The sequence below is a fragment of the Ranitomeya imitator genome, chromosome 5, assembly GCF_032444005.1.
Source record: "Ranitomeya imitator isolate aRanImi1 chromosome 5, aRanImi1.pri, whole genome shotgun sequence".
Classification (NCBI taxonomy): Eukaryota; Metazoa; Chordata; class Amphibia; order Anura; family Dendrobatidae; genus Ranitomeya; species Ranitomeya imitator.
Genome location: NC_091286.1, coordinates 168296586 through 168322955, shown reverse-complemented (window position 1 = coordinate 168322955; position 26370 = coordinate 168296586). Strand labels below are relative to the sequence as shown.

Here is a 26370-nt window from a genome sequence, read left to right as displayed (position 1 = left end):
AAAAGAGGGAGGGAATCTAAGGGTGCCGTCATGGGCTCCGAAAAAATACCGTTATTGGTAAGTAACTAAGACTTTATTCGATCGCCCATGACCGCACCACCGAGAGAATTACAGAGAGTAATAACTACTTAGGAAGGGACTACAGCTTGCAGCACCTTTTATACCGAAGGACAGGTCTGAGGAAGTACCCAAGTTTAACCTATAATAATTAAAAAAATGTGCTCGGAGAGTGGCCACCTTACATATTTGGTCAATGGAGACTTCTGACCTCTCCGCCCATGAGGTTGCCATGGATCGAGTGGAATGCGCCCTCAGCTTTTCAGGTCCGGCCTGCCACTTGACGTGTATGCCAGCGATATAGTTTCCCTAATTCATCTAGCCAATGTACTTTTTGACACCCTAAAGGCCTTTCTGGTGCCTCAAAAGGAAACAAACAAGGCATTGTCCTTTTTCCAGGAATCAGTAACTGACAAGTACTCTAAGACATCTAACATCTAGGGTGTGGAGCTTCAGCTCTTTCTGGGTGGCCGGGTTGGGGAGGAAGGATGGAAGAACTATTTAGTGTGTCCTATGAAAACTGGAAGCTACTTTAGGCAAGTATGCTGGATCAGGCCTAAGTGTTACCCTATCGTCATGGAACCGTGTATAGGGAGGGAGTCTAGACAGTGCTTGGATGTCACTCGCCCTCCGTGTCGACATCAGTGCTACCAAGAAGGCTACTTTGAGGGAGAGTATTTTCACCGAGACTGACGAAATGGGCTCAAACTAGGCTTCCGCCATGAGACCCAGGTTTAAATCCCATGGCATAAACCTATCCCTAACTATGGGCCTGGACCTACCTGCTGCCTTAATAAATCTACTAACCTAGTTGTTACCAGCAATGATGTAGCTAAAAAGGGCCCCCAGGGCCGAAACCTGAATCTTCAGGGTACTGGTAGAAAGACCAATGTCTAGACCCTTGTGAAGGAACTCTAGGATCTGGGCTATTGGGACCCCTTCTCTAGCTTCAACTCCTGAGTTCTGTAACAATTTTTTCTAGATCCTGGTCGTAATTTATTTTCTGCTTTTAAGAAGGGTATTTAATAGGTTCGGAGAAAAACCTCTATTTTTCAGTAATGACCGTTCAAACTCAAAGCCGTCAGATGAAGGCCAGCCACCGGAGGATGGACCTGGGATAGGAGCTCTGGAACATCTGGCAGCACCAAGGATCGGACACAGACATGGTCCTGAGGCATGAGAACCATGCCCTCCTGGCCCAAAAAGGAGCGATTACTATTACCCTTGCTTTGTCCTTCCTGATTTTCCTCACTACTAAAGGTAGTAGACATAAGGGAGGGAAGACGTAGGCTAGACTGAAGTTCCATTTTATGAGGAAGCCATCCACTGCTAGCAGGTTTTCTCTGGGATCCAGTGAACAGAACTGCCTCACTTTCCTGTTCTTCTTGGTTGCGAAGAGATCTACGTCCTGCTGACCCCACTTGCACACAATCAGATTGAAAATGGCAGTTTTTAGAGACCATTCCCCTTGTCTCAGAAGGTTGCGGCTTAAAAATTCCGCTGCGGCATTGTGTTTCTCTCTTATATGCTGTGAAAGATAGAAAATGTTGTTCTGCATGTTGGAACAGGAGTTCTGTTACTTCCATCAGAGGTTTGGAACGAGTCCCGCCTTGGTGGTTGATATAAGCCACTGTGATCCGATTGTCGGAGAGAACTCGCACGTGATGACCCTGCAGATATACAAGAAGTTTTTTGACTGCCCGCTCTAGTGCTGTTAATTCCCTCAGTTACAAGTTGCCTCTACCTCATGATGTTCCCATAGGCCCTGGGCCATAACCTCACCCATATGAGCCCCCCAACCTGTAGGCCTTGCATCCGTAGTGACTACTCAGGTTATATTATACTCCCTAGGGCACCCCTCTGGATAGGTTTCTCTGGTCAATCCACCATTCAAAGGATCTAAAGGCCCCTTCACATTAAGCGGCGCTGCAGCGATACCGACAACGATCCGGATCGCTGCAGCGTCGCTGTTTGGTCGCTGGAGAGCTGTCACACAGACCGCTCTCCAGCGACCAACGATGCCGGTAACCAGGGTAAACATCGGGTAACTAAGCGCAGGGCCGCGCTTAGTAACCCGATGTTTACCCTGGTTACCATCCTAAAAGTAAAAAAAACAAACACTACATACTTACCTACAGTCGTCTGTCCTCCAGCGCTGTGCTCTGCACTCCTCCTGTACTGACTGTGAGCACAGCGGCCGGAAAGTAGAGCGGTGACGTCACCGCTCTGCTTTCCGGCTGACCGACGCTCACAGCCAGTACAGGAGGAGTGCAGAGCACAGCGCTGGAGGACAGACAGCATTAGGTAAGTATGCACTGCTTGTTTTTTTTTTACTTTTAGGATGGTAACCAGGGTAAACATCGGGTTACTAAGCGCGGCCCTGCGCTTAGTTACCCGATGTTTACCCTGGTCACCAGTGAAGACATCGCTGGATCGGTGTCACACACGCCGATCCAGCGATGTCAGCAGGAGTCCAGCGACTAAATAAAGTTCTGGACTTTATTCAGCGACCAACGATCTCCCAGCAGGGGCCTGATCGTTGGTCGCTGTCACACAACGATTTCATTAACGATATCGTTGCTACGTCACAAAAAGCAACGATATCGTTAACAATATCGTTATGTGTGAAGGTACCTTTACAGTGGTCCGGGATAAAGTCAGCTGACCTTCGAAATGACTCCCAACAAAACATCCCCTTGTAGTAATTTTGTATGAAACTGCCCACTGGACCATGGGGATGCAGGATGGGAGAGAGCCCAACAGGGACATAGCTTTTCTAAGGCTAGGTTCACATTGCGTCAAGTACATGGCGTTAAACGGATGCGTTAAACGCATGTACAGAAAAGGAGCAAAAATATGTGAAATTCGTCGTCACGGTAACGCTAGCGGTAACGCATGTGATCGCGTTTTTTCATTTTGATGTCCGTTTACGAAGTATCCGTTTGTCTGCGTTTGTCACTGTCAATAAAGTTGTTTTTTTTTTTCCCTTTTGTCATTGTCGGGTGTGGGCACAGACTCATTCTCCATTTTGAAAGCATTGAGTGAACTTCTGCTAGCAAGATGTTTGTGTCTGAGCTCGTCAGATTTCGCTTGATGCGGTTGCGACTTCGGCAGAGAAAGCGTAGTTCGCAAAGGAGATATTGGATCCACGAAGTGAATTTCTTGCGGAGTACATATGGTGCCTTTCACACCCTGTATGTGCAGCTTCGGGATCATCCCTTCAAATTCCAACGCTATCTACGGATGTCCATTGAGACCTTTGATGTTCTGCTCTCGCATGTGAAGGATGAGATACATCATCATCGCAGCACTTTTCGTGAAAGCAACAGTGCGGAGCAACGTTTAGTAGTGACTGTGAGGTAATTATACATTTTTTTTATCATTATATTGACAAAGACTAGATCTCGGTATCGTGTGGCCTAATGTTCATTTAGAAATTGTATATTCTATTGTAACTAGCCATTAGATGATCATTAAAATCCTAATTTTTTTTTGCTTTTTGTTTTTGAATGTCGACAGATATCTGGCTACCGGAGAAACTTTTGCGTCACTGCATTATCAGTTTAGACTTGGGAAGTCAACAATTTGTCAACTGGTTCGGGAAACTTGTGATGCCATTTGGAACAACTTGCAACCACTTGTGCTACCAACACCAACATCAGAAATGTGGCTAGCGATTTCCCAACAGTTTGAGGATGTGGCTAATTTCCCCAATTGTATTGGTGCCGTGGACGGAAAACACATTTGGATTCAGAAACCTGCGCATAGTGGTTCCCTCTACTATAACTATAAGAAATACTTTTCTATAGTATTGATGGCGATTGCGGATGCCAGGTACCGTTTTGTTGCTGTGGATATTGGTGCTTATGGCCGGACTAACGATTCCAGAGTATTCAGAGACTCCAACATGGGCCGATGTTTGTACAGCCAACGTTTAAACATACCCTCATCACGACCTCTTCCGGGGACCGAAGGCCCAAGTTTGCCCTATGTTTTAGTTGGTGACGAGGCCTTCCAACTAGGACAAAATCTCCTCAAGCCCTACTCAAGCCGTAGTCTAGACTCCAGCAGGCGCATTTTTCATTATCGCTTGAGCCGGGCCAGACGTTATGTGGAGTGTGCCTTTGGGATTTTGACATTAAAATGGCGGATTTTACTAACCTGCATGCAACTGCAACCTGAAAATGTGGACCGTGTTGTGAAGGCGTGCATCTGTCTGCATAATTTTGTGGCGAGACATGAACCCCAGGTGGTAGACCCCGATGATTGCGAGTCGAACCTCAGTAGCATTGAATCGAATGCAGTTCGGTCAACAGCACAAATAATGAGGATTCGTGATCAATTTGCACATTATTTCACACATGAAGGCCATGTTCCATGGCAAGACAGATACGTTTGAAAATATTGTAAAGTCTTCCTGATGTCGTGTAAAAAGTTACGTAGTGTAAAAAGTTACCTTATGTCGTGTAAAAAGTTGTTTAACCTGATGTCGTGTAAAAAGTTACCTTATGTCGTGTAAAAAGTTATGTTGTGTTAAAAGTTAAAGTCATACAAGAATCTTAAATTTGAAACAGTTTACTAAATGTTTATGGATTTTTCCAACAAACTGTTGGTACACAGGTTTAACATATGATATCCCATAGGGATGAAAAAAAAGGAAAATAGAAATTCACAACAAAAAAACATAACAAAAAAAAAAAAGAACGAAAACTTGCAACGCGGTAATTGCACCTGGCTGGGGACAGTGAACGGTACTAAAGACTTTGGTACTGCACGGGAGTATTGTCTGCCCAACTATATGATGGACTGCTACATTGTCTATGAGGTTCCACGCTCGTTTCACCCCGGCCTCTATATTGAGGGTTGTAGGGCGGCATGTCCAGTCTTCTTGTTCCCGATGGAGCAGGTTCCTCCTCTAGAAGCTCGTTCAGTCTTTGTCTAAACATAAGGTTTCTATGTGCCGGGATATTTTGTGCTACAGGCACATAGGACAAGAAAAGTAGCTTCCACTCATTAGCAGAGTATACAGACTCGCGTGCTTGCAGCTCGGTAATTTCTCGCCTCAGGTCTTTGAGCTCACTGCGACACATGTCCTCTACCCGTTGGAGTCCATCCACGATAATTGCATCAGCTTCATCTTTTTGTGATGCTCGCTTGCGTCCACGCTGTGATTGCAACCGGGCACTCACACCTGCAGCAACAGTGCTTCTATCCGCAGATCGTGGCTCGCTGATGCCAGACACATCTTCAGGTTGCGTTGGTTCCACTGGAGAAGGCTCCAGTTCCTCTGTCGGTCTAGGAGCAGCGGTACTGCATATCGTGCTGTAACCCAAAAAAAAAAAGTAAATTAGTTTCCTTTAAACAATTTTGTCTCGCACACAGACCTATTTGTACTTACGAGCGCTGAGACAATGTTTTTTGAAGAAAGAGCAGTTGGTCGTAATGCACATACGGGGTCACCCGTTTACCACTGGATCCGCTTGGTGCATTCCGACTGTTCCGGTAGTCACGGACAAAGCGATCGCGGATGGACTTCCAACGGGTATGGACAGCATCGGCTTTAAATTTAAAAAAAAAATATATATATATATATATATATATATATATATATATATATATATATATATAGTAGATAGATAGTTTTAAGATATAGGAAACATTTTTCATAGTTTGCTAGGATAGTTGACATATAAATAGTAGATAGATAGTTAAGAAATAGTTTAGAAATAGTGTATAGATAGATATATAGTGTACAGATAGTTGATAATTGAGAGATAGACAACAAGTGGATAGGTTGATAGGATAGAATTTTTTATTATTTTTTTTTTGGTTAACATTTTCCGATGTTACGTCACCAATATTTACCAATTTTTTTCTTTGAGGTTGTCGACTTCTCCATGTATCGGGGATCAAAGTGACAGATTATTTGATCCCACAACTTCCGGTTCTTCACGATGTCATGGTGGGAGCTGTCGCTCTGGTCCCATATGGAAGGGTTGGCTTCCACAAGGTTAATAAGTGTCTCATTGTGGATAGTCAATGGCTCTTCGTCAACGACAATCCTTTTTTTTTTGGCCGCTGACTTGGACTATGTAAACACAAAAAGTTATGTTGATAGTGTCAATTTCACTGGATGGCCATATTCATATATACAGAGATAGATGGATACATAGATATAGCAATAGATAGATATAGATAGATATAGATAGATATATAGATACATAGATATAGATAGATAGATACATAGATACATAGATAGATACATAAATATAGATGGATAGATATAGATAGATTGATTGATAGATACATAAATATAGATAGATATAGATAGATTTATAGATACATAGATATTGATAGATAAATAGATAGATACATAGATATAGATAGATAGATATAGATAGACAAATAGATGGAGCGATAGATAGTTTATAGGTATAGTAGATAGAAAGTGAATAGATAGATTGTTGATAAATATTGGATAGAATATTTCTAATTTTATATTTACCACTGTCAGTTGTGGCGACGACAGACGGCTAGGGACCTTCTTTCTTTTGTGTCCTCCGTGTGCCACAACCTATTGTGTATGTAAAAAAAAAAAAAAATTAACATTAAATAATGTATTCATTGGATCAATAAATTTATGCATGAAAAATTCAACATGTGTGCTATGTACCTTTGTGCTTTTAGCATGTTTTTTGGGGGGTGGTCTAGCAGCCTCGGGCTCAGAAGACTCCTATTCACAATAAAACAATAAACGGGATTGTTATGCCTAGCTCAATACAATGGAGTTTCACACAACATTATAGTGGTTTTTTAAAGTGCAAGCCTACCGACTGTGACGAAAAAAATCGCAGACACGCTGCTGCTGCTGCTGCTGCCATCTGTATCCGACATCTGTGTGCAACAAAGCAATACATGTTTAGTACACACACATCCGACGGACATTACAGACTCCCATGATGTATACTGAGATATATATATAGAAATGTACTTACATTTCAGGAGAGCTATTGCAACACTCTGTCACGTGCAGTAAATGTGTGGGTGGTATATTCTTCCTTTAATGGCCGAAATCACATTTCCTGTCACATGACACATGTGACCACCCTCAAACGCTATTAAAACGTGTGGTCCTATTTGGAAATTTTTCATGATTTGCGTCTGACTGCGTTTGCCATAGCCTTCTATGGCAGAATGAACGCTTCCGTTAGTAGAGCGTTAGCTTGGCCGGACCCGAGAACGCTGCAAGCCGCGTTGAAGGTCCGTCAGAAAAAAAACGTTATGTGACAAACGCATACCAATTTAGGGATGCGTCACGATGCGTTAGACAATGCAAGTCTATGGGCGCGTTGGTATGTGCGTTACATTGCGTTTTTACTACTTAAAAACGAGTCCGTTAGACGGACACACCTAGCGCAATGTGAACCCAGCCTAAGGGACATGGTGGGGTTGTTAGAGGCGTTTTTGACCCGATAACGCAGGCAAATTAACTTGTCAGGCGGTAAACGACACTCCAGACTCAGCAAGACTAAAATTAGGCCCAAAAACTGCTGTACTCTTAGGGGCTGTAGCCGTGATTTTTTTATATTTAGTATCCACCCTAAACGTTCCAGGATGGACATTGCAGTTCGTAGCTGCCCCAAACAATGGTCCGCTGTTTGCCTACAATAAGGAAGTCGTCCAGGTAGGTGACAGCAAGGATATCAGATTCACGAAGGTGCGCCATGACCTCGGCTACAACCTTAGTGAACTCACGACTGGCAACTGCAAGACCAAAGGGAAGGGCGCTATACTGGAAGTCCCAAACTGATCCTCTTAAGAAAACTGCCACTCTAAAGAAACGCTGATGGGTTACATGAATGGGTACATGATAAGAACCATCTTTAAAATTAACACCAACATGAAGCAGTTTTCAACCAACTTTATTATTGAACTGATGGCTTCCAATTTAAATGGACATATTACAAGAAATTTACTGAGGGCTTTTAGATTAATTATGGTTCTGAAGGAACAGTCTGGTTTTCGGACCAAAAATAGAGAATAGAAACCTCTACTAGGACCTTTTTATGACATAGCTCATGGATTCCAGGGCAGCCTGTTCTAAAGAGGATCTGAGGGGAGTAACCTTGAGCCTGTTCTGAGGCATGTAGGAGAATTCTAACTTAAGTCCTGATGATATTAGACTTAGAATCCAATTGCAGTTGGAGATCAGGGACCAAGCCAGGTAAAAGGCCTACAGCATACCTCCAACGGGTACCGCTAATCATTGGGAAGATTTCTTATTGTCTCGGGAAGAGCCTCCAAACATAAATCCTGTACCTTTCCTCTTCCTTTCATCCCATTTAACACGCTCCCTGGAAGGTCTCCTACGACTGAACCTTCTCCTACTAAAAGGCCGTTGGTAGGAAGTAGTCGGTAAACTGGGGAACTTCTTTTTATCCTCCCCCGCCTTTTCTAAAAGTTTGTCTACGAGTGGACCAAAAAGGTACTCTCCTTCACATGGGATGGAGCAGAGATTGGATCTGGCTTGGATATCACCAGGCCAACATTTCAGCCACAGTGCCCTTCGAGCCGCGTTGGACTGTCCTGCTGATCTAGCCACCGCCATCCTTAAAGAGTCCGCTGAGGCATCGGCTAGGAAGGCTGCAGCTCACTGAATTATAGGCAAGGCCTTTAAGATGGACCCTCGTCGGGCTCCGTCCTTTAAAGGGAATCTGTCACCACTTATGGCATAGCAGCTAAAAATATTGCCTTATTAAGCGTCTGCTATGCATTCCCTACATCGTTATAGAACCCCCTGACTCCCCTTGTATACTCACAAAAACGTTTTCTTTTTTTTAATGTGTCCCGAGCTGAATGTTAATTTATCAGTTCGGTCCGATGGGCGTGGTTTCTGGTCTCTATATCACGCCCATCGGCTGTTGGTCACCGTCATACACCATAGATAACGCCTCTTGCCCCGTGCAACATCTAGCACCTGCTCAGAAACATAGCCTTTTGCGCCTGCACAGTAGGCTTTGCCCAACTGCGGGCAAAGCAAAAAAATAAAATAAAATAAGCGCACTTATTTTTTTCAGCTTTGCCCGCAGTTGGACAAAGCCTACTGCACAGGTGCGAAAGGCTATGTTTCTGAGCAGGCACAAGATGTTGCACGGGGCAAGAGGCGTTATATATGATGTATGACGGTGACCAACAACCGATGGGTGTGATATAGAGACCCGAAACCACGCCCATCGGACCGGACTGATAAATTAACATACAGCGCGGGACACATTAAAAAAACGTTTTTGTGAGTATACAAAGTGAGTGATGACATAACTTTTTTGGGTAAGCGTCTGGCAGGGGACATCTGCAAAGGGCACACTCCCTGTGCCTCGATTTCCCAGAACACTTCTTCCCCTAGCAGGACAGAAAAAAAAAAGAAAAGGGGGAAGACTATCACCGAGTGTACTTTCACGAAGATCTCTTACCCGTGTTGCAGATTAGTAGGTACCGGATCATGAGGGGGACATTTCTCTGCCGATGCTGCTGAATCCTCCACCCTGGAGGAGCTCCTGCGGCTGGACAGAACACTTGCCCGACTACTATTCGTTTCCCAGGCCTTCTGTTGGGGCTCTATACAGGGACTCACAGAAGCATGCTGCTCTGCATTCAGATGCTGCAGGTCCTGCAGAAGCGTGCGACGGGACAGCCCATACACGTTACCAGCCGAGCCTCCAGGCCTGTCTCTGGCCGCCGTGCCACGTCACCCAGCCCGCAAGCACCACAGCACACCAAGGAGCGCAGGACAAAATCAGACGGATCCATCGGGGAGGATACTTGCCTTCCGACGCTGGCCCTCCAGAGACTGAATCCTCCAGACACTGCTCCACCTGCTCTTCTCACAGACGTGGAATCCTTCCCGGACCCACCGTGGCCCTTCCAAGGACCCCACACCAGCCGAGATAGGGAACCCCCCTACCTAAAACCGACTGGTCGGGCCTGGGGTCCTGAAAAATTCTCCAGGTATCTGCAGGAACCCCGTCCTCTTCAGGAACAGGAAACCAACTGATGCGTGGGAGAGTTGCCGCCCTTTTGTATCTGTAGGTTTCCTGTTCCTGAAGGGCAGATCCCCTCTCTCGGTGGTGCGGTCATGGGCGATCGAATAATATGAACATTTAACATTTTTTCACAAAAATTTTACTTTAGCTCCACAAGCTTTCACAAGGGTAACAGGAGAAAACCGACCCTAAAATAAATTTGTTGTGAAATTTCTCCTGAGTAGGCCAATCCACTGTTTGGGTGCAGAGCAGGTCTCGGAAAGGAAGTAACACCGTTTGACTTATTCAACACAAAAATGGCTGGAATCGAGAGCGGATGTTATGTCGAATTGCATTTGGAGATCCCCTGATGTGCCTAAACAGTGGAAACCACCTACAAGTGACCCCATTTTGGAAACTTGACCTCTCAAGGAATGTACCTAGATGTGTGGTGTGCACCTTGAACCCTCAGGTGCTTCACAGAAGTTTATAACAAACTGTGAAGAGGAGAAAAAAAATTAAATTAAAAATCACATTTTACCCACAAAAATGTACTTTAACAACATTCTTTATTTTCACAAGGGAAATAAGAGAAAATGGACCCCAAAATTTGTTGTACAATTTTTACTGAGTACGCCAATAGCCCATAAATGGGGGAACACTACTACTTGGGCGCAAGCAGAACTTGGAAGGGAAGGAGCACCATTTGACTTTTTGAACGCAAAATCGTCTGGAACAGAGCGCTGACGCCATTTCAAGTTTGGAGAGCCTCTGATGTGCCTAAACAGTGGAAACCCCAAACAAGTGACCCCATTTTGGATACTATATCCCTTAGGGCAGAGGTCCCCAACTCCAGTCCTAAAGGCCCACAAACAGGTCATGTTTTCAGGATTTCCTTTGCATTGCACAGGTGATGCAATTATTACCTGGGCAAGACTAAGGAAATCCTGAAAACATGACCTGTTGGTGGGCCTTGAGGACTGGAGTTGGGGACCTCTGCCTTAGGGAACTCCTATAGATGTGTAATGAGCACCTGAAACCCTCGAGTGCTTCACAGAGGCTTATAATGTAGAGCTGTGAAAATACAAAACCACATTTTACCCACAAAAATGTACTTATAGCCCCAAATTGTTTAATTTCACAATGGTAACAGGACAAAAAAAATGGACCCAAAAATTTGCTGTGCAATTTCTCCTGAGTATGCGGATACCCCATATGCGCAGGAAAACCACAGTTTGGGTGCACGGCAGGGCTCAGAAAGGAAGGAGTGACAATTTGGAACGCAGACTTTGATAGAATGGTCTGCGGGCATCATGTCTTGTTTTGAGAGCTACTGATGTGCCTAAACAGTGAAAACCCTACATTCACCCCATTTTGGAAACTGCATCCCCCCCAGGATTTTATCCAGGGGTATAGTGAGAATTTTGAACCCACAGGTACTACAAAAGAATTTGATAAAATTAGGTTATCTTGAAAATTTTCATTTTTATCACAAAAATGCTGTTTTAGCCCCAAATTTGGAATTTTCCCATTTTCCCAATGCATAATCGGAGAAAACAGACCCCATAATTTGTTGCGCTATTTGTCCCAAACGTGAATATACCCCATTTATGGTCAAAAACTTTTGCTTAGGCGCATGGCAGAGCTAGGAAAGAAAAGCGCGCTATTTGCCCAAGATAGAGTGTGAATGCCATGTCGCATTTGAAGAGCCTCTGACATGTGAAAACAAATTCATCTATGGGTGTAGTGAATATTTTGAACACATAGGTGCCTCACAATATTAACACTGAGATGAGGAAATATGACATTTTAGTAGTAAAAATGTAATTTTTGTATTTGCTGCAAATTTGTCAGGTACACAAGGGTTAATAGGCGAAACTAGAACCCATATTTTATAGCGCAATTTCTCCCGAAGGCAGCGCTGCCCCATATGTTGTCAGAAATTACAGTTAGGCCACACATCAAGGATGAGAAGGAAGGAGCGCTATTTGGCTTTAGGAGCACAGATTTTGCCAGAACAGTTTGCGGGTCTCACATTTGCGGAGCCCCAAATGATTCAGAACACCAGAAGAAGAAAAAACTGACAATGTAGAAACTGCACCTCTTAATGAATTAATCGAAGGTTAAAGTGACTATCTTATAACATCCACGCCATGCTTTTTTTCTGGAGAATTGCAAATATGCCTGTCTAGTACTCGTACATTGTGTCCCCACACAACACACACCCTGTAAATTGTTAAGTGCTCTCACCCCACTACGGTCATGCCAAACATGTGGCCGCTATTTGAGGGGTAGGAAGCCATGTCGCTTTTCCAGAGTCTTCGTTTTACCAGTAACATGGGAACCCCCTATATGTTCCAGTGGCAGATGACGGACACGACTGGGGGCTGGGTTTGTGGGGGATAAATTAGGGTTTTCATAGGAAACATTTTGGGATTCTTAATATTTTTTTTGATCGCTTCCAGTATAAGGTTGGATCACATTCTTGTGTTCTATGCTGAGCACTTATGTTGGGGTTTCTGTGTAAATCCCACAAAAATACGATTCAGAACCACCATAAATCAGGCAGATGGAGGCACTTCGTACTCCATTTGGCTGTGGTGGTATCTATCTTTTTAGGCATGCACAGATCTGAGGTGGCCCACACTAGTGCGCTAAAAAGGCACCCAAAACAAGGGACAGCCTCGGAGACTAGTCCAAAGTGACTCCATCTGCCTCACAAGTTAGTGGTTCCGTCAGGGACTTTGTCCGAATCGCGCTTTTGGGAAATTCACACCAGTACCCCGACATACGCGCTCATCGGAAAATGCAGGATAAATGTGAGCCGAGCCTCATTCTGATTTTGGGAAAATAGAATGAACAAATAGCCCGCAGTGCAAGAATAGTTCTTTTTAATTTTGTGCGGTTCACCGTGCGGTATAAGTGATAAGGTGAATTTATTCTTTGGGTCGGTGCGATTACAGCCATACAAGATTTATATTGGGGTTTCTTTTTAGGTTTTGCTGCCATCACACGGTAAAAATGATTTTTTTTTTTTATTAAAAAAAAAGTTTTCTATCGCCATATTCTGAAAGCTGTAACTTATATTTTGTCGAACAGACCTGTGGGTGGGTTTATTTTTTTGCGGAATGGGTTGCAGAATATTTTGGTATTGTTTTGCGGCACATATGTCTTGATCGCTCCTTATTCAGATTTTTCAGACACACAATGAACAAAACCCAGCAATTCAGCGATTGTTTTTATTTGATTTTTTTTGCGACATTCATCTGCGGTAAAAGTGATGAGACCGATTTGTTTGCCCAGTTCGGTACGCTAATAGCGATACCAGGTTTAGCTTTTGTTTTTATGCTCTGCTATTTTTACACACTAAAAACAATACTTTAGCAAACAATTTGTTTTTGCATCATATTCTGAGGGCTGTAACTATGTTTCAGCCAAATGAGATATATTAGAGCTTGTTATTTGCAAGACAGTAGTGCGGGAAGCTGACGGCGGGGGACGTGACAGACATCGGAATGTGAGAATGTAGTTTGTTTGTTTTTTTTAACTTTTACAATGGTAACCAGGGTAAATATCGGGTTACTAAGCGCGGCCCTGCACTTAGTAACCCGATGTTTACCCTGGTTACCCGGGGACTTCGGCATCGTTGAAGACAGTTTCAACGATGCCGAAGTCTTTCCCCGGATCGTTGGTCGCTGGAGAGAGCTGTCTGTGTGACAGCTCCCCAGCGACCACACAACGACTTACCAACGATCAGGGCCAGGTCGTATCGCTGGTCGTGATCGTTGGTAAGTCGGTTAGTGTAACGGTACCTTAAGAATAAAAAGGTTAGAAATATCCTCCCTAAATTCAGTTTCAAACATTGTTTAATGTAGAAAAAAAAAGGCCTTTATAAACACATTGGTACTATAACATCAATATTTATGTTATGTTGCATGGTAAACAACGCAGAAAGTATATTAAAAAAATAAAGAAAATAGGGAACAAAATTTTACATGGTAAAAGTTACCAATAGTCCTCCTTAAGAATTAGGGGAAAAAAAAAGGATACAAGGCTCGACCATAAGGCCAACGAAAATAAGTAAAAAGTTATATAATACAAAAAATAAAATAATTTTCATTAAAACTGATTTTACTAAGGGTACTTTCACATTGCATTCTGTCTGTCGGTGTCAGGCATACGCCTGAATTCTCCCCCCACCCCCAGCAAAACGGGGTCCAGACACATGGGCTGACAGGGCCAATATAGTGCAGTTGTGATGGCTGAGCAAAGGTGAGCTCTGCCATGCACTTTTTTTCGGGTGTGTAAGCCTACAGGAGGCGCATACTCAGACACAATCTACTACGTCCGAGTGTCTGCCTCCTGTACGTGTAGGGTGCTGAAAAAAGTTGCTCTGCCCTCACCATTGCACTCTTGCGAGGGATTTTGGACGTATACCCCAACGGGACACAGAACACAATGTGAAAGCACTCTGTAATCATACTATAAAACTGCCATTATTTATCCCACATGGTGAATACCATGAGAATAAGATATATTAAACAATATCTGACAGTATGACTAACATAATTGCTGTTTCCTCTGTACATTCCACCTCCCTTAAAATATAGTAAAAAAAAACGTATGTACCACTGTATGTGCACTGAAAACTGCAACTAGTCGTGAAAACAAATAAGGCCTCACACAACTACCTACACGGAAAACTGTTCAATGTATTGCTTTTGGATATGGCAACACAAAAACAATTTTAAAAAGCTTTTATTGTTCAAGAATTATAAAACAAATGAAATACAGAAGAAATTGGTTATTGCCATAAACAGGGAGATTGAGAATAAAGTGAACACGCCATTTTTGCAGCATGTGAATGGCATAAAAATTAACACCCCAAAACAGCAGAATTGCTGCTTGTAATTTTTTCTATTTCCACTAACGAATAAAACTCATTACACAAAAAAACAAGGCCTCATTCAGCCATGGAAAAAAAAAAATAATATACATATATACACATATACACATATACATATACATATATATATATATATATATATATACACACACACACACACACACACATATATATATATACACACACACACACACACATATATATATACACACACACATGTATATACATACATATATACACACACATACATACATTTCCAAAAAATACATTTCTTTATCTAAATAAAGAAAAACCATACAATAAAAGTACACATCCAGCATCGCCGCGTTCGTCACGACCCGACCTATAAAACTGTCCCACTAGTTAACCCCTTCAGTGAACACCGTAAAAAAAAACCGAGGCATATGTGAAATGTGGAGTAACACGATCAAAAAGAGGGATATAAAAAAAAACATGGTACCACTGAAAACAACGCTTTATTATCATACCGCCAAACAAAAAGTGGAATAACACGCGATCAAAAAGACAGATATAAATAACCATGGTACCGCTGAAAGCGTCATCTTGTCCCGCAAAAAAACGAGCCACCATACAGCATCAGCGAAAATATAAAAAAGCTATAGTCCTCAGAATAAAGCAATGAAAAAAAGTTATTTTTTTCTATAAAATAGTTTTTATCGTATGTAAGCACCAAAACATAAAAAAATGATGTAAATGAGGTATCGCTGTAATCGTACTGACCCGAAGAATAAAACTGCTTTAGCCATTTTACCAAACGTGGAACGGTATAAACGTAAACGGTAAAAAAAAAAAAAAAAAAAAAAGAAATCATCAGAGGCTCTCCAAACGCGACATGGTGTCCGATCTCAATTCCAGTCAACTCTGCATTGAAACAGTAAAACAGTGCTCCTTCCCTTCTGAGCTCTCCCGTGCGCCCAAACAGGGGCTTACCCCAACATATGGGGTATCAGCGTACTCAGGACAAATTGGACAACTTCTGGGGTCCAATTTCTCTTACCCTTGGGAAAATAAAATTTCAGGGGCCAAAAAAAAAAAAAAAAACATTTTTGTGGGAAAAAAAAAGATTTTTTATTTTCACAGCTCTGCGTTATAAACTGTAGTGAAATACTTGGGGGTTTAAAGTTCTCACAACAGATCTAGATAAGTCCCTTGGGAGGGGGGGGTCTAGTTTCCAATATGGGGTCACTTGTGGGGGGTTTCTACTGTTTAGGTGCATCAGGGGCTCTGCAAACGCAACGTGACGCCTGAAGACTATTCCATCTAAGTCTGCATTCCAAATGGCGCTCCTGCTCTTTCGAGCTCTGCCATGCGCCCAAACGGTGGTTACCCCCTACATATGGGGTATCAGTGTACTCAGGACAAATTGCACAACAACTTTTGGGGTCCAATTTCTCCTGTTACCTTTGGGAAAATACTAAACTTTGGGCTAAAAAATAATTTTTGTGGAAAAAAGAATTTTTATTTTCACGGCTCTGCGTTATAAACTGTAGTGAAACACTTGGGGGTTCAAAGCTCTCACAACACATCTAGATAAGTTCCTTGGGGGGTCTACTTTCCAAAATGGTGACACTTGTGGGGGGTTTCAATGTTTAGGCACATCAGGGGCTCTCCAAATGCAACATGGCATTCCATTTCAATTCCAGCCAATTTTGCATTGAAAAGTCAAACGGTGCTCCTTCCCTTCCGAGCTCTGCCATGCAGCCAAACAGTGGTTTACCCCACATATGGGGTATCAGCGTACTCAGGAGAAATTGCACAACAACATTTGGGGTACAATTTCTTCTGGTAACCTTGGGAAAATAAAACAAATTGGAGATTAAGTAAATTTTTTTTTTTTTTTTTTTTTTTTTAAACATCCTAAAATTCCTGTGAAACACCTGAAGGGTTAATACACTAATTGAATGTGGTTTTGAGCACCTTGAGGGGTGCAGTTTTTAGAATGGTGTCACACAGGGTTATTTTCTATCATATAGACCCCTCAAAATGACTTCAAATGTGATGTGGTCCCTAAAAAAAATTGGTGTTGTAAACATGAGAAATTGCTGGTCAAGTTTTAACCCTTATAACTCCCTAACAAAAAAAAATTTGTTTCCAAAATTGTGCTGATGTAAAGTAGACATGTGGGAAATGATACTTACCAAGTACTTTGTGTGACAGGTCTCTGTGATTTAAGGGCATAAAAATTCAAAGTTGTAAAATTGCGACATCTTCAAAATTTGCGCCACATTTCCGTTTTTTTCACAAATAAACGCAGGTAATATCAAATAAATTTTGCCACTATCATGAAGTACAATATGTCTCGAGAAAACAATGTCAGAATCACTGGGATCCGTTAAAGCGTTCCAGAGTTATAACCTCATAAAGGGACAGTGGTCAGAATTGTAAAAATTGGCCCGGTCATTAACGTGCAAACCACCCTTGGGGCTTAAGGGGTTAAATTTATTACATTTGAAAAACTGTAATCCAGTCTGCTTCTGATTAACAATGGCGTAGGACAGTGGTGGCGAACCTATGAAACGCGTGCCACAGAGGACACGCAGAGCTCTCCCAGTGGGCACGCACGCCATCTACTCAACTAGCGCCTGTAGGGGGAGCTCTGCGCCGGGGCTGGGATAGCAGAGCAGTACCGCGGTGCAGTGCACAGTGTTCACCAGGGGCATTGCTATGCACTTTTATTCGGGGGTCTGTGCCCCGAATCAGAAGTACGCAGCTCCAAATCTCTTGGTCTGCATGTTTCTATTTTAAATAAAGTTTATTTTGCTGTGACGTACAGTGTCTGTGTCTCTGTGTACGCAGGCACGCATGCAGCTTACCTTCTTTAGCCCAGCATGGTGCGGAATCAGATTCCCAGTCTGCATGGCTCCTCCTCCCGGTTAGTACAGCCTCCCGCTTTCAGCGTGTGCAAAACATCTGCACACACAGGGCTGGGATCTCCACTCATCTCCTGGAACACTAAGTACTCAACATCCACCAATTCTATCTATTTGTGTCATTAGAGCAGCAGTGAGAGGAGGCAGCCCTGTCAGAGATTACTTGCTGAAGGGTACTTTCACACTGGCGTTTTTTTTAATACGTCGCAATGCGTCGTTTAGGGGAAAAAACGCATCCTGCAAAGTAGTTTGCAGGATGCGTTTTTGCCCCATAGAGTAACATTACCGACGCATTGCGACATATTGACTCGTCGCAACCGTCGTGCGACGGTTGCGCCGTGTTGTGGCGGACCGCCGGGAGCAAAAAACGTTAAATGTAACTTTTTTTGCTTTAGACGGACCGCTTTTTCCGACAGCACATGCGCGGCCGGAATTCCGCCCCCACCTCCCCGCACCTCACAATGGGGCAGTGGATGCGCCGGAGAATGCATCCGCTGCACCCGTTGTGCGGCGCTAACAATGCTAGCGTCGGAATCTCGGCCTGACGCAATGCGATGGGCCGAATTCCGACGCTAGTGTGAAAGTAGCCTTAGTGACGCTAAGTTTGAAGCCCCATGTTAACTGATCGATGCAGTGTCAGATTTCTCATCCCCACACTGAACCAACCAGTGAGCTCCCAGCACAGACACTAAATCTGTGTGCCTGTCACTGATGCTCTGATTAATCCAGGCTGACCTCTGATCCTATCCCCTCCTACAAAAAAATAGATGTGTGTACTATACATATGCACACTCACAGATACCCCTGCCTGCCCTCTCTTGCCCCGGCTACTGTTTGCCCTGCATGCTCTCTGTATGACTTGTTTTTTTTATAAACTAAGACCTCAGTTTTCAGATTAATTGCAGTGTTGGCACATTGCAAAAAATGAATGGGTTTGGGGCTGCAGTTTGGGCATTCAGTCTCTAAAAGGTCCACCATCACTGGCGTAGGAAATAAGTTTGTTGTATTCTACATAAAGTCTTTTGGCAGAAATTTGCAGATCAGTTTCTGAATATGCCTTGTAAACATAATGAAAGACAATAGAAAAAAAAAAGAAAAACAAACCATCATGGAGACTTTCTTCTCTTTCACTATGAGCACGGAATTTTTCTATAGTCTGGCAGCCAAGTAACTTCATGCTGTTTGTTTGACCTCTTAAAAACAGAGCATTAGCAGAAAGGTCCAGGTTATACCTTTCCTCACAGTATTCCAAGTTCTGTAAAAAAAGAAAAGAATAATAAATTGACAGATTATGGAACCCATTCATCTAAATTATGCAAGTTTTGTTTTTGCTTAACTGTGATTATTTTTAAAGGGAACCTGTCACCCCGTTTTTTCAGATTGAGATAAAAATACTGTTAAATAGGGCCTGCGCTGTGCGTTACAATAGTGTATGTAGTGTACCCCGATTCCCCACCTATGCTGCGAAATACATTACCAAAGTCGCCGTTTTCGCCTGTCAATCAGGCTGGTCAGGTCAGGTGGGCGTGGTGACATCGCTGTTTCTTCCCCAGCTTTCCGTTGGTGGCGTAGTGGTGTGCGCATGTCCAAGTGACGAATCCACTGCGCGCACGTGCAGAAACAGCGCGCGATCTGCGCAATTACCCCTGTCATCGGTGGGGGCGGCCATCTTCCTGGGGCCGCGCGTGCGCAGATGGAGTGCTCTGCTACACGGGGCTTCAGGAAAATGGCCGCGGGATGCCGCGCGTGCGCAGATGGAGATCGCGGCGGCCATTTTCCTGAAGCCGAGATGCAAACTCTGCTTTGGGAGAATGGCCGCTGCGATCTCCATCTGCGCGCGGCATCCCGCAGCCTTTGACAGGGGTAATAGCGCAGATCGCGCGCTGTTTCTTCACGTGCGCGCAGTGGATTCGTCACTTGGACATGCGCACACCACTACGCCACCAACGGAAAGCTGGGGAAGAAACAGCGATGTCACCACGCCCACCTGACCTGACCAGCCTGATTGACAGGCGAAAACGGCGACTTTGGTAATGTATTTCGCAGCATAGGTGGGGAATCAGGGTACACTACATACACTATTGTAACGCACAGCGCAGGCCCTATTTAACAGTATTTTTATCTCAATCTGAAAAAACGGGGTGACAGGTTCCCTTTAAGAAAATTATATATATATATCTACTATATAAAGCTGAGTGTGTGTGTGTGTGTGTGTGTGTGTGTGTGTGTGTGTGTGTGTGTGTGTGTGTGTGTGTGTGTGTGTGTGTGTGTGTGTGTGTGTGTGTGTGTGTGTGTGTGTGTGTCCGGGATTGGCATCTGCACCGTCGCAGCTACAGCCACAAAATTTTGCACAGTCACACGTCTGGACCCCGAGAGCGTCATAGGCTATGTTGTGAGGTGAAATTTTAACCCCGCGCTTTCCAATTCACCAAACAATTTTGCCCCTATCTACATAATGGGAAAAAATGAAAGGAAAAGTGTAAGAGGCAAATTGACAGCTGCCAGATGTGAACAAGGGGGACTTAAAGAATGAGAGCGATGGCGCCAAAGAGTATATACCGTACAGTTGCTAAGGTGGGGCCTCGACATGGGATACTCACCACACACGGGGATATGAACACACACAAAATGCGCCACACACTACCACGTGCTTGAACACATATTACCCTCAGCACACATTTCACCACAAATACACCAACCTCGCCACATAAAAGTCAAAACACAAAAGTCGCCACTCAAAACTCGCCACGCGCAGAACTCGCCACATGCAAAAACTAGGCTCTTGCAAAACTCGCCACAAGTGCAAAATTCTCCTCATGAAAAACTCGCCACACGCAAAACTTGCACACGCAGAAAAATTGCCACATGCACAAAAGTTGCAACACATGCAAAAGTTGCCTCACACAAAACTTGCACATACTCAAAAGGCACCACACAATACTCGCAACGCGCAAAACTCGCCATGCGCAAAACTTGCTGCACACAACTTGCTACACTAACCTGTCACATCTAACTCGACACACAAAAAGTTGCTACACGCATGTTGCTACACAAAACTCATCTCACAAAAGTCGCTACATGCATGTCGCCACACGCAACTCAACACACACAACTTGACAAACGAAACTCGCCCTAAAACACACACAAGTCTGGTATTATCCTTCAAAAATAAAAATCTGATTAATAAGCAGACAAACTACAACAAATGTACCATATAGGAAATACGGCAGCTGTCAGTCACATGACCTGTCTATTATGTGTATGTGTGAGCTAATATATACTGCCAGGGGGAGGGCTTCCTGTTGGCTGGGGATTTATCAGGCTGCCAATTTAGCTTACAAATACTGAGGTAAAAATACTGAGCAAATGACGTGTGAACGAGGTCTAATACAGGAGGAGATGACACACAGGTATATACTATATACAGGAGGAGATGACATACAGGTATATACTATATACAGGAGGAGATGACATACAGGTATATGCTATATATAGAAGATGACATGCAGGTATATACTATATGCAGGAGGAGATGACACTCAGATATATACTGTATACAGGGGAGATGACAGGTATATACTATATACAGGAGAAGATGACATACAGGTATATGCTATATATAGAAGATGACATGCAGGTATATACTATATGCAGGAGGAGATGACACTCAGATATATACTATATACAGGGGAGATGACACAGGTATATACTATATACAGGAGGAGATGACATACAGGTATATACTATATATAGAAGGAGATGACATTCAGGTATATACTATATATAGGGGAGATGACACAGCAGGTATATACTATATACAGGGGAGATGACATACAGGTATATACTATATACAGGAGATGACATACAGATGCATACTATATATAAGGGAGATGACAACCATGTATATACTGAGGTGATGAGGTGAAAATGAGAGGTGTGAGGTGAAAATGAAAAGGTGGGAGTGCAAAATGAGAGAAGTGAGGAAAAATAGTGGAGTGATCAGAAAATGACAGATGTGAGGTTGAAATGACAAGTGTTAGGGGGGAATGAGAGGAGTGAGGGAGAAAATGAGAGGTGTGAGGGAGAAAATGAGAGATGTGAGGGGGAAAATGAGAGGCGTGATGGGAAAATAAGAGAAGTGAGGTGCTATAACTAACCACAGATATTTACTATGCCCAGGCAAAGCCGGGCTCTTCAGCTAGTGTATATGTATGTGTATGTGTATGTGTGTGTATGTGTATGTGTATGTGTGTGTGTATATGTGTATGTGTATGTGTGTGTATATGTGTATGTGTGTGTATATGTGTGTGTGTGTGTGTGTGTGTGTGTGTGTGTGTGTGTGTGTGTGTGTATGTATGTATATATATACATACATACACACACACATACAGGTCCTTCTCAAAAAATTAGCATATAGTGTTAAATTTCATTATTTACCATAATGTAATGATTACAATTAAACTTTCATATATTATAGATTCATTATCCACCAACTGAAATTTGTCAGGTCTTTTATTGTTTTAATACTGATGATTTTGGCATACAACTCCTGATAACCCAAAAAACCTGTCTCAATAAATTAGCATATCAAGAAAAGGTTCTCTAAACGACCTATTACCCTAATCTTCTGAATCAACTAATTAACTCTAAACACATGCAAAAGATACCTGAGGCTTTTATAAACTCCCTGCCTGGATCATTACTCAAAACCCCCATCATGGGTAAGACTAGCGACCTGACAGATGTCAAGAAGGCCATCATTGACACCCTCAAGCAAGAGGGTAAGACCCAGAAAGAAATTTCTCAACAAATAGGCTGTTCCCAGAGTGCTGTATCAAGGCACCTCAATGGTAAGTCTGTTGGAAGGAAACAATGTGGCAGAAAACGCTGTACAACGAGAAGAGGAGACCGGACCCTGAGGAAGATTGTGGAGAAGGACCGATTCCAGACCTTGGGGAACCTGAGGAAGCAGTGGACTGAGTCTGGTGTGGAAACATCCAGAGCCACCGTGCACAGGCGTGTGCAGGAAATGGGCTACAGGTGCCGCATTCCCCAGGTAAAGCCACTTTTGAACCATAAACAGCGGCAGAGGCGCCTGACCTGGGCTACAGAGAAGCAGCACTGGACTGTTGCTAAGTGGTCCCAAGTACTTTTTTCTGATGAAAGCAAATTTTGCATGTCATTCGGAAATCAAGGTGCCAGAGTCTGGAGGAAGACTGGGGAGAAGGAAATGCCAAAATGCCTGAAGTCCAGTGTCAAGTACCCACAGTCAGTGATGGTGTGGGGTGCCATGTCAGCTGCTGGTGTTGGTCCACTGTGTTTCATCAAGGGCAGGGTCAATGCAGCTAGCTATCAGGAGATTTTGGAGCACTTCATGCTTCCATCGGCTGAAATGCTTTATGGAGATGAAGATTTTATTTTTCAGCACGACCTGGCACCTGCTCACAGTGCCAAAACCACTGGTAAATGGTTTACTGACCATGGTATTACTGTGCTCAATTGGCCTGCCAACTCTCCTGACCTGAACCCCATAGAGAATCTGTGGGATATTGTGAAGAGAAAGTTGAGAGACGCAAGACCCAACACTCTGGATGAGCTTAAGGCCGCTATTGAAGCATCCTGGGCCTCCATAACATCTCAGCAGTGTCACAGGCTGATTGCCTCCATGCCACGCCGCATTGAAGCAGTCATTTCTGCCAAAGGATTCCCGACCAAGTATTGAGTGCATAACTGAACATTATTATTTGTTGGTTTTTTTGTTTGTCATTAAAAAACACTTTTATTTGATTGGATGGGTGAAATATGCTAATTTATTGAGACAGGTTTTTTGGGTTATCAGGAGTTGTATGCCAAAATCATCAGTATTAAAACAATAAAATACCTGACAAATTTCAGTTGGTGGATAATGAATCTATAATATATGAAAGTTTAATTGTAATCATTACATTACGTAAATAATGAAATTTAACACTATATGCTAATTTTTTGAGAAGGACCTGTATATATATATATATATATATATATATATATATATATATATATATATATATATATATATATATATATATATATATATATATATATATATATATATATACATACATATACATACACATATACATACACACACACACATACATACACTAGATGGTGGCCCGATTCTAACGCATCGGGAATTCTAGAATATGTATGTAGTTTACAGCCACGTAGTATATAGCACAGACACGTAGTATATAACCCAGGCCACGTAGTATAGAGCACAGCGATGTAGTATATTGCCCAGCCACGTAATATACACGTAGTATACACGTAGTATAGAGCACAGCGATGTAGTATATTGCCCAGCCACGTAATATATACCACAGCCCACGCAGTATCCAACACAGACCAGGCAGTATATAGCAATGCGGGCACCATATCCCTATTAAAAAAAAAATAGTTATATACTCACCTTCCGGAGCCCCCGGATCCAGCAGAGGCGTTTACCGATGCTCTGGTCCCAAGAGTGCATTGCGGTCTCGCGAGATGATGACGTACCGGTATTGCGAGACCGCTACGTCATCATCTCACGAGACCACAATGCATTGAACATCGCGAGGAGCGGGAAAGGCCTCGGCTGGATCCGGGGGCCCACGGAAGGGGAGTATATAATGATTTTTTATATTTATTATTTTTAACATTAGATCTTTTTACTATTGATGCCGCATAGGTAGCATCAATAGTAAAAAGTTGGGCACACAGGGTTAATAGCAGCGTTAGCGGACTGCGTTACACCGCAGCGTAACGCGGTCCGTTAATGCTGCCATTAACCCAGTGTGAGCGCTGACTGGGGGGGGTATGGCCTGCGGGCACTAACTGCAAGGAGTAAGGAGCGGCCATTTTGCCGCCGGACTGTGGCTGATTGGTCGCGGCAAAAAGCCCACGACCAATCAGCGACTTGGGATTTCGGGTCAGAAATAAAGACAGACAGACGGATGTGACCCTTAGCCAATTATATAGTAGAGATGTGTATGTATGTATGTATGTGCGTGTGCATGTGCATGTGCGTGTGTATGTGCGTGTGTGCGCCTGTATGTGCATGCATGCATGCATGCATGTGTATATATATATCTTCAATATTGTACTGAGTGCCGGCTACTTCCCTCGTACCTGGAACCAAGGCCTCATCACACCCATCCACAAGAGTGGGGACAGGTATGACCCAGCTAACTACAGAGGCATATGCGTCAGCAGCAACCTGGGAAAACTGTTCAACAGTATCCTGAACAAGAGGATCCTCACCTTCCTCACCGAGCACAACGTCCTCAACAAGAGCCAAGCAGGGTTCATGCCGAACCACCGCACCACTGACCACATCTATACTCTGCACAGCCTCATTCAGAGACACGTCTACAATACAAAGAATGGGAAGATATACGCCTGCTTTGTGGACTTTAAAAAGGCTTTTGATTCAGTGTGGCACCCGGGCTTATTCCTGAAACTGCTGGAGAGTGGAATAGGAGGAAAGACCTACGATGTCATCAAAAGCTCCTACACCGAGAACAGCTGCAGCGTGAGTGTGAGCGGCAAAAGAACGGCTTTTTTCCAGCAGAGCCGCGGAGTAAGACAAGGCTGCAGCCTAAGCCCAACGCTCTTCAACATCTACATCAACGAGCTGGCTACCGCCCTGGAATCCTCCTCAGCACCAGGTCTCACCCTCCACGACGCCCAGGTGAAATTCCTGCTGTATGCAGATGACCTGCTGCTGCTGTCACCAACCGAGAAAGGCCTCCAGGACAACCTGAAAATCCTAGAGAAATTCAGCTCCACCTGGGCCCTACCGGTCAACCTAAAGAAAACCAACACCATGGTGTTCCAGAGGAGAAAGAGAAGATCAGACCAACACCCATCATTTATCCTCAACAACTGCGACCTCACAGGAACGGACAAATATACCTACCTGGGCCTAGAGATTCACCGGTCAGGGAACTTCAAACAAGCCATAGAGACCCTGAAAGACAAGGCCTGCAAAACCTTCTATGCCATCCGAAGGACACTCTACCATCTGAAGCCACCAGTGAGGGTCTGGCTAAAAATCTTCGACTCCATCATCGCCCCAATCCTCCTGTATGGCAGCGAAGTCTGGGGTCCTCACACCTACCCAGACTGGTCAAAGTGGGACTCCAGTCCAACAGAAATATTCCACCTGGAATTCTGCAAGCACCTTCTCCAGGTCCATCGGAGCACCTCCAACAGTGCTTGTCTGGCCGAGCTGGGCAGATTCCCTCTACACCTAACAGTTCTAAAGAGGGCGCTGTCATTCCGGGCTCACCTGCATAGGAGCAATCCAAGCTCCCACCACCATAAAGCCCTGATACATGAAGGTGAAACAGAAAAACCAGAACCCCCGGAACAGCCCAGCCAAACCCAACCGGAGCAGAACACCAATCACAACAACCTGACAAAAGCCGGAATTAGGAAGATGGCAGATGAAGGCCAGGAGAGGTATGTCAGTGAC

General features: G+C 43.7%; 2 protein-coding genes across 6 annotated transcripts in view; both read right to left on the bottom strand.

Moving 5' to 3' along the window:
• The window catches only part of AHCTF1 (AT-hook containing transcription factor 1), a 328409-nt gene that overhangs the window by 204716 nt on the left and 97323 nt on the right, over window positions 1-26370 (bottom strand). For all 5 annotated transcript variants that reach the window (XM_069769303.1, XM_069769301.1, XM_069769302.1 and 2 more), the window contains exon 8: window positions 18978-19128. In XM_069769303.1, coding sequence (XP_069625404.1) covers window positions 18978-19128 — 151 coding nt within the window. The remainder of the gene's footprint in view (window positions 1-18977; window positions 19129-26370) is intronic.
• Window positions 4490-7170, bottom strand: LOC138681630 (uncharacterized). The gene is made up of 6 exons (XM_069769299.1): window positions 6888-7170; window positions 6731-6790; window positions 6563-6631; window positions 5923-6145; window positions 5456-5615; window positions 4490-5379 (listed from the first exon to the last, which is right to left on the bottom strand). Exons 1-6 carry the CDS (start codon window positions 6972-6974, stop codon window positions 4812-4814), a joined length of 1167 nt encoding a protein of 388 aa, XP_069625400.1. The 5' UTR covers window positions 6975-7170; the 3' UTR covers window positions 4490-4811.